The sequence below is a fragment of the Molothrus ater genome, chromosome 14 (genome assembly GCF_012460135.2).
Source record: "Molothrus ater isolate BHLD 08-10-18 breed brown headed cowbird chromosome 14, BPBGC_Mater_1.1, whole genome shotgun sequence".
In the NCBI taxonomy this organism is placed as follows: Eukaryota; Metazoa; Chordata; class Aves; order Passeriformes; family Icteridae; genus Molothrus; species Molothrus ater.
Window position 1 is genome coordinate 7,927,291 of NC_050491.2, and position 15,330 is coordinate 7,942,620.

At 45.5% G+C, this 15,330-nt stretch overlaps 1 protein-coding gene across 3 annotated transcripts in view; it reads right to left on the minus strand.

Annotated features, from left to right (window-relative positions):
• Nucleotides 1-485: 485 nt before the first annotated feature.
• Nucleotides 486-15,330, minus strand: part of PAK3 (p21 (RAC1) activated kinase 3) — a 126,946-nt gene continuing 112,101 nt past the window's right edge. For 2 of the 3 annotated variants that reach the window (XM_036401866.2, XM_036401867.1), the window contains exons 10-15: nucleotides 15,168-15,280; nucleotides 14,176-14,293; nucleotides 13,715-13,814; nucleotides 13,101-13,297; nucleotides 10,616-10,753; nucleotides 486-9,103 (exon numbers count right to left, since the gene is read on the minus strand). In XM_036401866.2, coding sequence (XP_036257759.1) covers nucleotides 9,014-9,103; nucleotides 10,616-10,753; nucleotides 13,101-13,297; nucleotides 13,715-13,814; nucleotides 14,176-14,293; nucleotides 15,168-15,280 — 756 coding nt within the window. In that variant the 3' untranslated portion in view covers nucleotides 486-9,013. The remainder of the gene's footprint in view (nucleotides 9,104-10,615; nucleotides 10,754-13,100; nucleotides 13,298-13,714; nucleotides 13,815-14,175; nucleotides 14,294-15,167; nucleotides 15,281-15,330) is intronic. The other variant, XR_004981899.2, reaches the window with a different exon arrangement.

The following is a 15,330-nucleotide window of genomic DNA, read 5'->3' on the forward strand; positions in this document are numbered from 1 at the left end:
GAGATTTCCCCCAGAGCTCTGACTTTGGCATAAACTCACCTTGTAAGCAGGCAGCCATGGGATTTTCTTCCCAGCTCTGTATGAGTAGGTATCCAAGAGCTGAAGGAGCAGCATTCAGAAGCAATTTCAGGATTTCTAGGCAGGAAGTGGAGCTCACAACCATCCACATAGCTCGCTGTAGTCATCAGGATGGGCTGCTGGTTCTTTAGGAATGTGGCACGATGGAGACACGAGACTTGGAAAAATCCCAGCTCTCTGTAGATTTGAGCAAAGGGGGAGCAGCAGAAACACTTTCTGTCTGCTTTGGGGACACGAGGTCCAAGGAGCTGGGGTGGCAGAGGGTGACCTGGGCTGGTAGCAGGTCAGGTCCTGTGTCATGACAACATAGAGTGGCACAGGACAAAACTAAAAGCATGCACAAGCACACTGATGAAGACTTTCTGATGCTGCACATCCTACAGGAAAAGCTGCTATCACACAATCCATTGGAATTTATAACTTTTATTTGCAATACTTTAGGTCCAAGTTTCAAACTGCAATATTTTTACACTCAAGACACAGTCATGCACAATCCATATTTCAATTTCCTATTGCTTTAACCACAATTTAAAATAACTTAATATTGGAAACAAAACCCAAAATCTTTAAAAAAAGGATGCTGAGGTCAATAAGATGGATCCATGCCATCAGCACATTTACAAAGTAAATAACTTAGTTCTCCTTTTAAAAAGATCAGTTACCTCTTAATCCAAAGTTACAGAAGATTTTTCACTACACATTTGTTTTTTGTTTTTCTCTTTCGTATTTTTTCTGTTTTTTCTTTTCTTTTTTCTTTTTTTTAAACAGATAACACGTCCTAAAAAAGGAATGTACAGCAAAATGAGATACATTTCTGATAAACAATGAAAATGTAGGCTCCTCCTCTGTTTACTTTTGTCTGGATACCCTGAAGAAAAAAATCTAGCACACACCAGCATAGGTGTAAACTGGTTGCTTTGGACTAAACTGGAGTTTAGCACTGGTGACATCCTGATCCAGTCAAGAGTTGCAGAATTCCTTTGCAGATCTCAAACCATGTGTTTGCAGGCACAGCACCTGCAGTGCTGACGCACCAGTGCATGAGAATAACTCTGCCAACGTTCCCCCACGGAATTTGGGCCCAAGAAGGAGGTGCTGCAGTCCCTAGTTCCTGGCTCCTGTGTGGAGCAGCTCCTTTCCTGCTGGCTGAGCTGCTCAGGCAGCCCCTGGCCCTGCAGGGCTGAGGCCTTTCCTTCCCCCTGGCTGTGCTACAGACAGATTTAGCAGCATTGATTAACGTGGGGATACACAGAGGGACCAAAAGCAGTTGCCTTTGTACAGCTTAAGCTCAAAGGTCAAAAATCTCAAGAGACAAGGTGGAAGAGACTCACAGGCTGCCTGTTTGCTCTGCTGACCCACTTGTGCCCAGTTTTGTGTGAGGCAGAGTGAGAAAAAGGGGCAGCTCCCACTCACCCAGGCAGCCAAGGGACGCATCCAGCCCAGGGCCTGGGGCACTGTCAGCACCTGCTGCTTCAGCAACCAGTTCAGCTGTAATTGAAAGCAACAACCAAATTCTCACTGGCTCCAGAGGGAGCAGCAACAGTGCTTGAATTTGATCCCTAAGCCTGGAGCAGGGCTGGACACACAGCATGCAGCAGCAAATGGACCTTTCAAAACAACCTCCTGCCACTGTTCCCTTCCATTTGCAGTGGTGTCACACCAGCCTGAGGCATCTGGGAGCCCTCCAGGCACTGACTTCAGATGGCAGGCCCTGGGCTCCTGGAGGTCTTGCTCCCTCCCCATATCGAGTTTCCAGATGGAAAAGGCTGCTGTGACCAGGCAGCTCAAAGGACAGAGAAATGAGGGTCTCAACCACTTTATCTGTGCCCGTTACACAGTCTTGGGTAGCAGCCACTGAGCACAGGGGCAGCAAAGGGCACAGAAAGAGGGACAAAACTATTCAAGTGCAGAGACTGGGAAGAGTGAGACCTGGGAGAAGTAACATGCTGCTTCATTCCACCCTTTTGGGAAGCTCTTTCTTGCTTCAAACCCTGAGAGGCATGAAGGGCAGAGAGGAGGTTGCACATAAATGATACTCATGTTTTCACACACTCACCCTCTCAGTGTTTTAGAAGAAATTGGATGAAATGTATTCTTCTCCCCCAGTCATCTCATTTAGCATGAGCTGCTCAGCACTAGGAGCTGAAGGAGCTGAAGCCTTAGGCCACAAGAGCTGACCAAGAAGAAACTTTTTCATCAAAATAAAGTTGCCAACATGGACCTAGCTGAATCCAGCAAACAGAATCACAGAACTGCAGAATACTTTATGTTGGAAAAGACCTCTGGATACCAGGGTCAGAACCTGTTCTAGTGGCTGGCATCCATAAACCTCTAACACCAGGAGCTGTGATTCCAAGGTGTGTGCACATGGGTCTGACAGCTCTTCTGACCTGCATTCCAACCCAGGCCATGGTGCCCAACCCTGCTCCTGCTGGGTCTGTGCCTCAGTTGGGTGAGGCAGGTGCTGCTCACAAGCCTCCAGCAGCTGCAAAGACGGTGCCACCAAAGAGAGCAGAAAGTACCTTACACACAGGTGCTGCAGCTGATGTGTGTCTGCTTGGAAACTGTGCAGGACAAAGTCACTGTGATCACAGGCTATTAAATCAATTAGCAGTTTCCAATATTATCAACTTTAACCAATGATATTGCCCCCAGTTTCCTCAGGGTCAGATTCTCACAGAACTCAAGTGCTTGCCTGGGGGAATTGCTAAGCAGCAAGAACAAAGTTTGCAGGCTTGTACCCACATGGCAGCCCCAAGGGCACTCATACAGAGCATATGGGCACCCCTCCTCTTTGCTGTAGGACCATTTTTTCTTTTGAGATAACTCTTGTAACTAAAGGTACATGCAACTGTTGGTAGGCTCAGGCCAGTGAGGGTTTGCAGGCATGCTGCACACCTAGGATTATGGCAATCAGCTCTTAACTGCATCCAAAGAGAGATGGATAAGTAAGATTCTTCAAGTTTCAGTGAGAAAAATAAAATTACCCCGTCAGCTCAAGGACAGACACAAGAAAAGAGAGGTTTTGAAGATCCCTGAAGTGCAAATCACACTCAAAAAAAGCTTGGATGGTTTCTCTTGAAAGACAAAGGTTATCCTTTTTCTGCTTCCTGAAAACTTGGGATAAGATTGGAGATATTTACCTGGTATGGGGAGTGGAGAGGAAAAAAAAAAGGGGATGAACACTTATATTTATAGGTTTTCATCAATCCATCATTAAGTTGCTGCACATCTGGGCATGAATGAATGGTCCAAGACCAGGATGTGTATGGACCACTGACTTGGCAGCACTTAGCAAGGCAAAGCTGGCACTTGAGTGCATTCCTGGGTGTCAAGCAAAGAAACACTGTCTCCTTCCTTTAATGGCAGATGTCACAGGGCTCTCTCTGGCTCTTTGCTCACTGGATTTGCTCAGGACTGGACTAAGAAATACAAATATTTACATGCTCAGTGTGAGGAATAGTTAGTAGCCACACCAAGGATTATATACTGGAAATAGCTGCTGTATGGACAATAGAGTACAGTGACATTTCCTACAACTAGAGGACAGGAGACAGGTGCTTCCCTTCTCGTGGTGACTGGAGTGTGCTTCATTTTTGGTGGCAGGACATAGGGAAGGACTGACTCAAAGACCTGCCAAAGTGCAGCCACAGGCTTCAAAGAAACTCAGCACAAACCCTTGAGTTCTTTTGTGTGTAGTGGACTGGCCAGTCATTAGCCAAAGATGAAGAATAAATATATTTACATGGACACAAGAAGTGAGAATGGAACCCCGGCCCAAGTTTGGGATCCAACCCTGAGAGCACTGTAAGATCCACCCCTGTGCAGGTTCCCAGGAGTGCATGCAGGAGCTGTATGGAATTTTACATAGGTATGGTTGTATTTTTTTTCTTTTTTCTTAAATAAATAAACTTTTCTGTGCTTCTCAAACTTCCCTGACTTTACTGCTACCATGCTTTTGTCCCAAAACACATTTAAACCACAGTGAGCTATCGGCTCATTTTCATGCCTTCATTGCAGGGATGGGAATCACAGTCAAGTTCTTGGCTAGGGTATGTCACTGTTTAATTTTAAAATGAAGACAATTAACCAATCTTTTAAAATCTTGGAATAAAAGTGTCTGAAACTTTTAGTTTTCATTTCGCAACAGAAACAGACTATTTCTAATACTTCAAAAATATATATAACTAATTGCTTGATCTGAGGATAGCAGTCAGAAAACCCAAGGTGGCTCCAGAGATTTTAGAGTATTTGTCTCTTTCCTTTCTGCAAGGCCAATGCTCTATATCCTAATATACTCTGTGAGCCTGTAAATAATGTGTAAGACTTGACCCCCTCAGGACTGGACTTTTGTGGGTTTGTGTTGTTGGGTTTTTTAAAAACACTTGTGTCTTTTCTACATTTAATATCCAGGCTGGGAGGATACAAACAGAGCTGCCATCTTTCAGTATCAGTGAGTGTGAATCAGCACCAGAGACTGTCCCAAGCATGGAGCCACAGGGATACTGCAGGAACATCCCCTGCCTGTCACACAGTCTCAGCTGGGCAGGTACAGTCCATGCTGAAAACAGCCACAGCAGAGATTATTTCTGCTGAATCTTGTCTGCCTCCCAGGAATTGGTTTTAAAGAAAAATCTCTAGATTTGCTGATGCAAAGTAAAAGGAATATAGTATTTAATAAAATTAAAAGTAAGGCCTCTTAGGACAGCAGCTGTCTTTAAAAAGTCAGTGCCAACAATATTCTGTATGCTGAGGCATACACTGATTAGAAAAAAAAAAAAGCTACCATTTGATTTCCTTATTTTTCATACCTGCTGTCTTCTGGAAAGTCGTGGTGGTGGGGATTTTTTGAAGTAGAGATGCTAAAATACTTATAGGTAAAGGAAAAAAAATAGGAAATTCCCCCCTTCGCCAATCAAATAGAGTAGTTTGTCAACAGAAGTAATTAGACTGTATGTCCAGCAAACATGTGCATTACAAAGTGCTTTCCTTTTAAAGGATGGTTGTCTGTTTTGTGGATAGGAAAAAATAAAATACATACTGGAAACAGAAACTGTCACTCATTTCTTCACTTCTTACAGGAATACAAACATATTTCATCCTGCTGAATGCTTTACACATTAAGAGCAGCCCATCTCCAGCCCAAATTACTCTTTCACAAGGAAGCTTCTCCTACAGACACAGATCTTGAGCTGACAGACAAAAATGGGACCTCACAAGAGAAACAAAGTCTTCTAAACAGAACAGAATCATTCATGTTGGAAAAGACTTCTGAGCTCACGGAGTCCAACCATCAACCCAGCACTGCCAAGCCCACCACTAAACCTGTCCCCAAGTGCCCTATCTACAAATCTTTTTAAATCCCTCCAGAGATGGTGACCCAACCTCTGCCCTGCACAGCCTCTTCCAATGCTTGACCATCCTTTGGGTGAAGAGATTTTTCCTATATCCAATCTAAACCTTCCCTGGTGCAACTTGCAGCCATTTCCTCTTGTCCCATTGCTTGTTATTTGGGAAAAGAGTGATTTCCCCATTGCTCCCACCTCTTTTCAGGTAGCTGGATACTGCTGGCTCATGTTCAGTTGCTCTCAACAAGCACTCCCAGGTCTTTTCCCACCAGGCATTTCCCAGCCACTCTTTCCCAAGCCTGGAGCTGCAGGGCGTTGTTGTGACCCAAGTGCAGGATCTGACACTCTGCCTTGTTGAACCTCATCCAACTGGCCTTGGACCAACAATCCAGCCTGTCCAGATCCCTCTGCAGAGCCCTCCTGTCCTCCAGCAGATCAACACCAACCCAGCTTGGTGTTACCTGAGGGTGCCCTCGATCCCCTCATCCAGATCACTGACACAGATATTGAACACACTGGCTCCAGCACACAGCCCCGGTGCACCCCTAGTGACAGCCCCAGCTGGATGTCACTCCATTCCCCATGGATCTCTGGGCCCAGCCATCCATCCAGGTTTATTTCCCAGAGAACAGTGTATCCATCCAAGCCATGAGCAGCTAGTTTCTCCAGGAGAAAGCTGTGGGAAACACTGACACACGGTTTACTAAATTCCAGGGAGACACATCCATAGCTGTTCCCCTCATGCCCTAGGCAGGTCATGCTGTTGTAAAAGGACATCAGGCCGGTCAGGCAGCACCTGCCTATCACAAACCCAAACTAGATGGGCCTGATCCCGTGGATGTCCTGTATGTGCCATGTGATGGCACTCCAGATGATCTGCTCCATGACTTTTCCCAGCACTGAGGTCAGGGTGACAGACCTGTAATTCCCAAGATCCTCCTTCCAGATCTTCCTGTAGATCAATGTCACATTTGCCACAGTTCAATCACATGGGATCTTGTCCTTAGCCAGGACTGCTGGTAAATGATGGAAAGGGGCTCAGTGGGCTTGGATACTCCTGCCCTCACGTACCTCCTGCTGTAGCTCTGGCCCAAAGTGGCGGAATTCCTCTTGCTGGGCACATGTCCCACAGCTGTACTCATGCTGCTGCCACCAGGACTAGCCTTAGAGCAGGGCACAGCCTGCAGCTGACACCTGGCTGGCAGCCCAATCCTACCAGAGCTCTGTCTGGGCTGCTGCATGGATTATGGTGGGTGCAGGACTTAGAGAAGCCATAGCTTTCTGTTGTGTGGACACCATTGCTCCCTGGTCAAGCTGGCAGGGCTTCAGCACCTTCCTGCACAGCCTTCTGCACCATCTGCTGTGCTATGGCCTCTTAGCCTGTCCTGGCCACTCTCACTCCTCAGGGGCTTCTATAATGGGGAGAAAGCTTGGCTGCCATTGATCCAGCTCCTGTCAACCACTGTCGCTCCAGCTGTGGGCTCCTGGTGGCTTCCTCAGCTCCTCCCGACGTTCTCCCAGTCCAGGAATGCAGAGCTGCTTGCCTTGGTGTGTTATTTGGCCATCTGAAAAATTGGACCTGTTGTGCTCCCCGGGAAATGAAGAAAAGCTAATTTCTGCTTAGCTGTGGTAACTCAGGGAGGTTTGCCCCTGCCAAGGACACTGCAGTGGCCAGCGAGAGCGAGGGCAGCAGCAGTAAGGACACTTGCGACACTCGCGAGCGACACAAAGACTGCAACTAAACAGGATGCCAAAGCCAGACATGCTCCTGGCCTGATTCAAGAGCAGCCCAAGCATCCTTCATTCCTGCTGGCCAGACATGAAGGTGGTGAGCAGCTTAAAGGCTATTTAACCCTTGGCAGGAGCAGGCCAACGTGAAGATCTAGAGCAGAAAGCTGTTTTACTGTGGGGGCTTTTTTGCTCACTGGGTGCATGTTGCTTCAGTTGCTGTTTTGAAGGTCTTGCATGAGTTGTACTCCTAAAATACAGCAACAAATATGCCATGCAAATGCTTTTACTGAGTGAAGCCACACTATGTCTTTCAGAAACAAATAAATAAAACACAAATTGCATACTGAAAGTATTTTGCTCCCTTCCAAATCTGCTGACTAGTCAAGCACAATCCTCAGGCACATCCCCAATTCCATCTCTTGCAGGAACTCAAGAGCTTCATTGCGGAGTGCTTGCCATACATAGGACAGCAGAAAGCAGGCTGGCCTGGTGCCTCCAAGTAATTCTGCAATTAATTCCACTTTGTCTTTCACACCTTTGTTCTTGCTCAGTGCACAGTTCCAGCTTTTAAGGCGCTTTCTTCCCGAGCTGGCTGCTGCACTGGCTCCTGCAGATCTGAACTGTGCAGGTTGTTCCCTGTGTCAGCCTCAGTTCCCAGGGCAGAACTCCTGTCCCTAAAGGATGCTCACCTGTGCAGGAGCCTGCAGAGCAGCCTGGTCCCCCCACCACCTCTGCTGAGAATTCCACAGACACTAGGAACCCTTCCCAGGAGCTACAAGACAGCTGGGAGAAGAACAGGCACCCTCAGAAGCGACACCACCGCTCTGCTCTGTTTGCTCTTCTCTACTCCTGCAGAGACTCAGGATGGCCAATCCCACCAGGCTGTGCCTTTCTCAGCATGGCCACGATTTCCCTGGAGAACAGCCCCCACCCAGTTTGGCTCTGAGACAGAGGATTAGTCCTGTCCCAGGAGGAGGCACCCATGGCCAGGCTGCTGCCTCTTGCTGTTCCCAGTGCCTCCTTCCAGCCTGGCTCTGCCGATGCTCAGGCTGCTCTGGGCTCTGCCAGGGCTCTGCTGGGGCTCAGCCCCAGGCACGGCTGGGCCCACTCTCCCCTCACACTGCTCTGACAGCTTTGCATCAGACAAACCTGTTCTGAGCACAGCGACTGATCTTTCTGCTGTGTCAGCTGAGTCAGACTCTCACCCGGGCAGAGATTGCAGTCAGGGGTACAAATGCAATTGGCAAGAACCGAACTACTACACAGTCCCAGCTGAACTCTTTATCTCCACAGGATGTTTTGTCTGTCCCATCTTCATTCCTTTTTGGTTGGAAATGCAATTGCACTTTCTTCCTCATGTAGAAGTACCACAGCTGGGCAAAAACTGGCAAGTGGGCCGTATTCAAAAGGCAGTCTGGAGTTGATGAATGAAGAATTGCCCTTCTCCAATTCCAAACCATACCAAAAACCCCATAAACACGACTTTACATCGTTAAGAAAGAACTGACAATTTAAAAGTGAATGTACAGCTTATTCACAGGGTGAGAAGGAAGGGAATCTTCCAACTGAATTTGCTTTACCTTGGAAATGACTGAGGCAGCAAAGCATTTTCTGTCATTACCTCTCTGTCCTTAGCCCCGATTCATCTCAAAAATAAATTAAGGAGCCAGAAAGCAGGAAGAAGACAAATGATAATTTTTTACTCCTTGAGGAACTGGGGTGGTCCTACCACCATGACTGTGACCGTTGGTTTGTTCATCCATCCATCTGTCCCGCAGCATGAGAGTTGAGGTTTTACAGAGTTTGTGTTCTCAGTCCTGCTCTGAGCTGGCAGGGCAGAAAGCCGACCTGCAGTGCTAGCGGCTGCTGTTCTTAATTGCTTCCTTTGCTGCAATGATCAGAGGAGTCAGGCTCGAGAGTGGCTTGGCTAGTTTTAAAAATGGATGCTGCCCAAGGGAAAGAAACAAGAAAAGTACCATTACTTTCCAAACACAGTTCCTCACAGACTCAACCAGGATTCCACTCCTTACCAGAAATACTCAGAAACAGGACTGAGGGAACCATCTGCACTTCCACCTTCATGTCCAGGACATTGCTATCACAGGCAAACAGGGCCCACACACCTATCAATCCATTTTTCCAGGTGTATTCAGTTTGCTGGGATTTTTGCCCTGCCAGTGCTCTGGGAATGCTGCTTGCTGCCCCAGAGCTATGCTCCTTTCAGGAAACTCAAAAGACTCACTTAGGTTCTCCCTTTTTAAAGACACAGACTATGTTAATTGTCAAAAAAGACTTGTGTAAGTCATTCCTTAGGAAACTCCAATACCTCTAAAAAATGTGTAATCCAGTAGGATTTAGGCTCATGTGTTTTCTGAAGACCTGTAGTGAGGTACAGGTTTTCAGCAGCAAGTCAAGAGCAGGGACACAAGTGGCAGAGTGCTGATGGACTCAGCTCTGGCTTGCAGGGAGAGCAGTGTCTATCTTTCCATCCCCTGGCCCTCCTGTGCTGGCTGGCACCTTCCTTCCCAGCAGGGACAGTCAAGTGGCATATTCTGCAGCTCTGTCTCTGCCACAAAACCTGGCAGCAAACCTCAAGCAGCTTGACTGTGCCAGGAAGCAAACAGGGCTGGGACAAGTCCTGATCAGCTATACCTGTTTTGGGTGGCACAAACCTCTAAAAATGGAGCTTGGTGGCAGAAACCTCTAAGACAGGAGCAGGAGGGACAAGCTGGGGCCCCCTCTGAGGCTCACAGTGATCTCCCTACAGGCTCCTCCTTCCCACAGCCAAATCTCTGACAGCTTGGCTGTCAACACCATTTCAGGCCTCTATACCTGGTATCATTCTACTTCAGTTATTTTGTCAAGAATTAAAACTGAATTTACTCCCAAAAGTACAAAACAGGGCCACAGAAATGACCAGGAGACAGAAAATATCTCCTCTGAGGAAAGGCTGAGAGATCTGGGCTTGCTCAGCCTGGAGAAGGGCAGATCCTGTGGAGACCTCACTTTGCAACTCTCCAATACTTCAAGGAGGCTTGTAAGAAAGTCGAGGACACATTTTTTAGCAGGCCTGTTGCAACAGATCAAGAGGGACTGGTTTTTGACCCAAAGATGATCAATTTAGATCTGATCTAATTAAGAAATTGTTTACAAGGAGAGTGCTGAAACACTGGTACAGGTTGTCCAGGGATGTTGTAGGTGGAAGCCCATCTCTGGAAACATCCAAGGTCAGATCAGATGGGGCTCTGAGTGACATGACCTAGTTTAAGAGATCCCAGCTCAGTCAGACTAGTTGACCTTTAAAGGTCTCTTCCAACCCAAACCATTATAGGATTCTACTTAGTTTTCATTTGAAGCACCAAGACTGGAGATTAATATGTGGGGGGAGCCACCTGATGCCTTTATTTGATGAGAAAACTGACCCCTTGGACATCAGCTGCAGCTGCTTCCCACCCTACCTGCAGGAGTTCCTTGGCAGAGCCTCGCCTGTCCACGTCCATCTCCAGGCAGCAGTTGAGGAAGTCTCGGAACACGGCCGAGAGTCGCTCTGGGTTCTGCAGCTCTGGTGTCCCGTTTGTAGCTATCAGATACAGTGCCTGGAGACAGAGCAAACAGAACACTGCTTCATTCACACCCAGAAATACTCACACTCCCTATTTTTAAGTTCCAATCTCCACTGGCAGTTTCTTTCCTGGCAAAGGGCTGGAGATGACTTTCATACATCAAGAACAACAAAAAAAAACCCCCCAAAAACCCTGATGCAGTCACAGCTATTCCAGCATCAAAATGATCTTGCCTTGACAGCTGATTTCATTGGCTGACTTGGTTAATAGGAACTACATCAGCACATTTTACTTCTCCAAGTACTGACACAGCTTTACAGGCCATTTTAAAGAGTCAGTGTGGTCTAAATATATTTTTTCAAAGAATTATTACACAAAATGCATCTGTGCAGAGCTCACTGGTCCCTAAAGTATGGCTTCCATAAAACACAATTAATTAATTTTTTTGCCTGTTCTTGAAAAAAAAGAAAAAGAAATCCATCAACTTATACCTTGGATAAAAAACCAGAAACATTTGCAGTCTCATGTTGAACAGACATGTCAAATTGCACAAATATATTATGATGAAAAGGCAGAATTGGCAGACAGGACCCACCTTCAACTATCTTTCAGCAGTCTATAAATTCCAAATCAGCTTCACTTATGTGGTAAAACTTTTAATAGTCTCATCAGAAAAAGGAGTAATTCCATCCCTACGGTAACCCTCCACTAATTTTAATACTCAAGTAAATGCATTAATGACATCCCCATCCCAGACACTGCCAGGCACAAAATAGGAGGTTTTGGCAGTTGGACTACTGAAGGCTTAGTGCCATGGAGAAAGTGGCTTGGGCTAGGAAAGGAAAATGTTCACTATATATTACAAGAAAATCCAACAACTAGTGTGTGCCATCAGCTAAAAAAATTTTGCTGTAAAAAGCAGTCTTGCTTTATAAGCTCTTCTGTACAGAGGCAGCTGAGACCTCTTACACAGATCTCAAGTATATCTGACTGTGAATTTGGTCAGAAATAGGAAATCCAGTTATCTTTCTAACAGCTGACCTGAGGCTTCCTGAGGAGTCCTAATCAACATTTCAGACTAAGGAAGCAGGGAATTTTCAGCATCCAGATCAACAACGTTCATCCTTTTCACCTGCTTTTACTGCCTTATACAAGGCAACTGCATTTTTTGCAAGTGAAATATGGGTTCACAGGAAACAAAAGCAAAACTGTGATGTGCAAAGGTCTCTGCTGGTACAACAGGGCTGCAGTGACAGAGGCCTAATGCCACCCTGCCACTACAGTGCACTCTGCTAATTCAGCACCACTCTGAACCCAAACCTGTTTATTTCTTATCCACCCTAAATGAGGTGACACAGTGTGCAACACTGCACATGTGTGCCTGGAACCAAAAAGCCCAGGCCACCTATCAAACCAAAGGAAGTCTTCCAAGAAATCTCAGGAACCTTTTCCAAGAAGTGTGAAAGACTTGTATAGTTGAAAGAGTGAAATTTGTATAATTGGTGTATTCTTTTCTTAAGCAGCTGGGAGGTATGTCCTGACCTTCTGCAGTTTCTTCTGTCAGTCTGCAATACACAGTCTGGATGCCACAAATCAGAGAAAGCACAACCTTACAGCATGGAAAAGCTAAAGATCATGCTCTATTTTAATTGTAGCCTTAACAAAACATATGTATGCATGTATACATATAGGTAAAAGTTAATTTTCTCATAAATTACCACAGGAATTAACTGTGCAGCATTTTGTTTCAGCTGTCAGTCATGAGGTTTTATCCTGGTATGCATTCCTTCACTACTACCTACTCATTTGGTGTAAGAACTGGCCATTTCATTTTAAGATATTAGGATAAAACTGAAAACTTCAAAATACACTAGTTTTCTACAAGTATCTGTGCTAAAAGATACTTTTAGAAATGTGTTTGATAATAAATAATTGCATTATTAGAACAGTGGTCTTTCCTGGAAGGTTCAGGTAATCAATCAGCACTGGTGAGACACTGAAGAGAGTTTTGTGCCTGCAGGTACAGCTTCAATGCTTATCATAAAAATTCCCCAACTGGAGAAGCACGGCACTTAAAAATTTTTGTCATTGGGAGATACAGCTCAAAAAGGGCAAAAAGAGTTCAAAAAGGGCATGAGAAATTTCAAGCATCGCTGAAGGCTGAAGTGGCAAGTTTCTGCACAGGTACATGTCACTTTGCCTCTGAGCTTCTCACAGTGATGCAACCAAAGCTACAACAGATGCTGATGTGCTGTAGGAACATTTTTAGAAGTGGGTCTTTGTAGAACCAGTTCAAGCTGATGTGAATGGGATTTTATCTCATGGAAGACAAAATATGGCACAAATTAGAAAGACAACAGTATCTGATATTTCACCCTACCCTGAGAGGATTTTCATTAAGGTAAGGAGGTTCTCCTTCCACCATTTCTATTGCCATGATCCCAAGTGACCAGATGTCCACCTTGGGGCCATATGCTTTTCTTGTTACAACTTCTGGTGCCATCCAGTAAGGAGTCCCCACCATTGTGCTCCGTTTACTCTGCTCAGGGGTGATCTGCGCACAGAAGCCAAAATCAGCTGAGGAGAAAAACAAATACTGTTAAAGCCAGCTTGAATTCCAAAACCAAGCAAAAGAACCCCCACTTTAAGTCTGAGAATGCACTGTGGAATCAGCCATGCTGTGTTTCCTCAGGGCTGTAGCCAAGGTAATATGGAATTGGTCACTTAAAGAAACCCTCATGTTTCATCCACTGGCTTTTACTTAATCACTTGAAGCTTTAGACAGTAACTCCCTCCACTCTGGAAGGGTCATACACAAAGCAAAGCCACTCTTGACACCCTGTTTCTCTCTGGCCCTCTCTGCACATTGCAGCTGTGCCCTCACAGCAGGGTCCAGGTGCTCCCACCAGCACCACCTTTGGAGAACTGGCTGTGACTCAAAAGGAATCCCCCACCCCACATCTAGGAACGCTGCATGTGACCAGGAATACCTACTCAATTTGACAGATCCATCCATCCCAAGAAGAATATTGTCACTTTTGATGTCTCTGTGGATCACTTGGTTGGAATGAAGGAAATCCAGGGCTTGCAGGCACTGGTAAGAGAAAAAAGAAATATAAGGGTAAAAATTCATGTCATGATTTCATCACACAAGACAGGAAATGGTTTTATGAGATTTCCTTTCTAGAGGAGTGGTGAGGAATGGCAGAACACAGTGCAGCCAAGGGAAAAGCTTGCTGCTCCAACCCTGTTACAGTCATGTCATTCTAGGGGAAGGCACATACTAGCTTTTGAAAGGGAAACATCAATTGTTGCTACAGGCTGTCCCTTGCAAACACAGACAGAATGACTGCTGCTGCAGTGGATCTGCTCTTTCTTCTCCATATAATGACAACACCACAGAAGCAGAAGCATCACCTTGTCCATGCGAACAGAAGCACAAGTGGATCCCTCACCTCCCGACAGACAGCAGCAATCTGTCCTTCATCCATACATGTCTCGGTGACAACATCAGTTAAAGAGCCTCCAGCCAAGTACTCCATCACCACCCACAGCTCATCACCTACAAGGTAGCTGAAAGGAGAAAACAATGCTGTGGGGATGAATGTGCATAGCCAAACTAATGAATAATCATAACCTACAACTGATTCGTGTCTCCAGGTCACTTGCAAATGAAGACAGAATAAAATGAAAAGGACATTCCTTCTAGGCTACACAGCTCTTGGAATCTGCACAGTGGAAAAAGGAGATATCTTAGGTGACAAGCAAGGGAAGAATGCACTTAGCAAGATAAGCAAACAAAGATAAATCTGGAACCAGGATACATGCCACCAGCTAGCTAATCATCTTAATTCATGAATTCCACCACTAACCCCAGGAATGAGGCAACATAACTTTCAAAGTTATCCATGGGAGGAGGGTGTGCACCACTGAGGACAGAAGTTGGTCCAATGTTTGGAAAACCTTGCAAAACATACATTCAGAAACAGCAAAGGCCATTAAAAAACTGTCAAATTAGGTGTTTCTGGAAACAAGAACTTAAGTCTTCCTGGCATCCCCAGCAATGGAAAATAGTAGAAACCACCCAAAGGAAAGAATTTCTAGGAAAGAATTTCTTGTCAGCACCTTGCACAAGACACAGAAAATCTGATCAACTTTGAAAAAAAAAACAACCCAGAACAACAAAACAACATGGAAATACTTGGAACATGGAGCTGACAGACTGTTGTTTTAGTAAGATATGCCTGGTCAAGGTTTTTGAAAAGCAACTTCAAACTATGCATGCCAGAATAGACTAATGCAGAGCCAATGCAATCTCCTCCCATCCACTGGAGATGTGTAGAGAAAAAATAAAGAGCTCCATGTTCTGCAGTGATCAAAGGGTTTTTTTAACCTTTGGCCTGCAGTGTGTAAACGAACATTCACATGATAATACAGAACAACTTACCTGTCTAAATAGTTAACAATATTGGGATTCTTATTTTCCCTCATGACCAGGATTTCATTGATAATTAGTTCCTTTTTGGGCTGCTGTTGGAGATTCATTTGCTTTATGGCCACCTAAAATGACATTAAAAACCATAAACGTGAGTAGTCTGTTGCACGAGGTC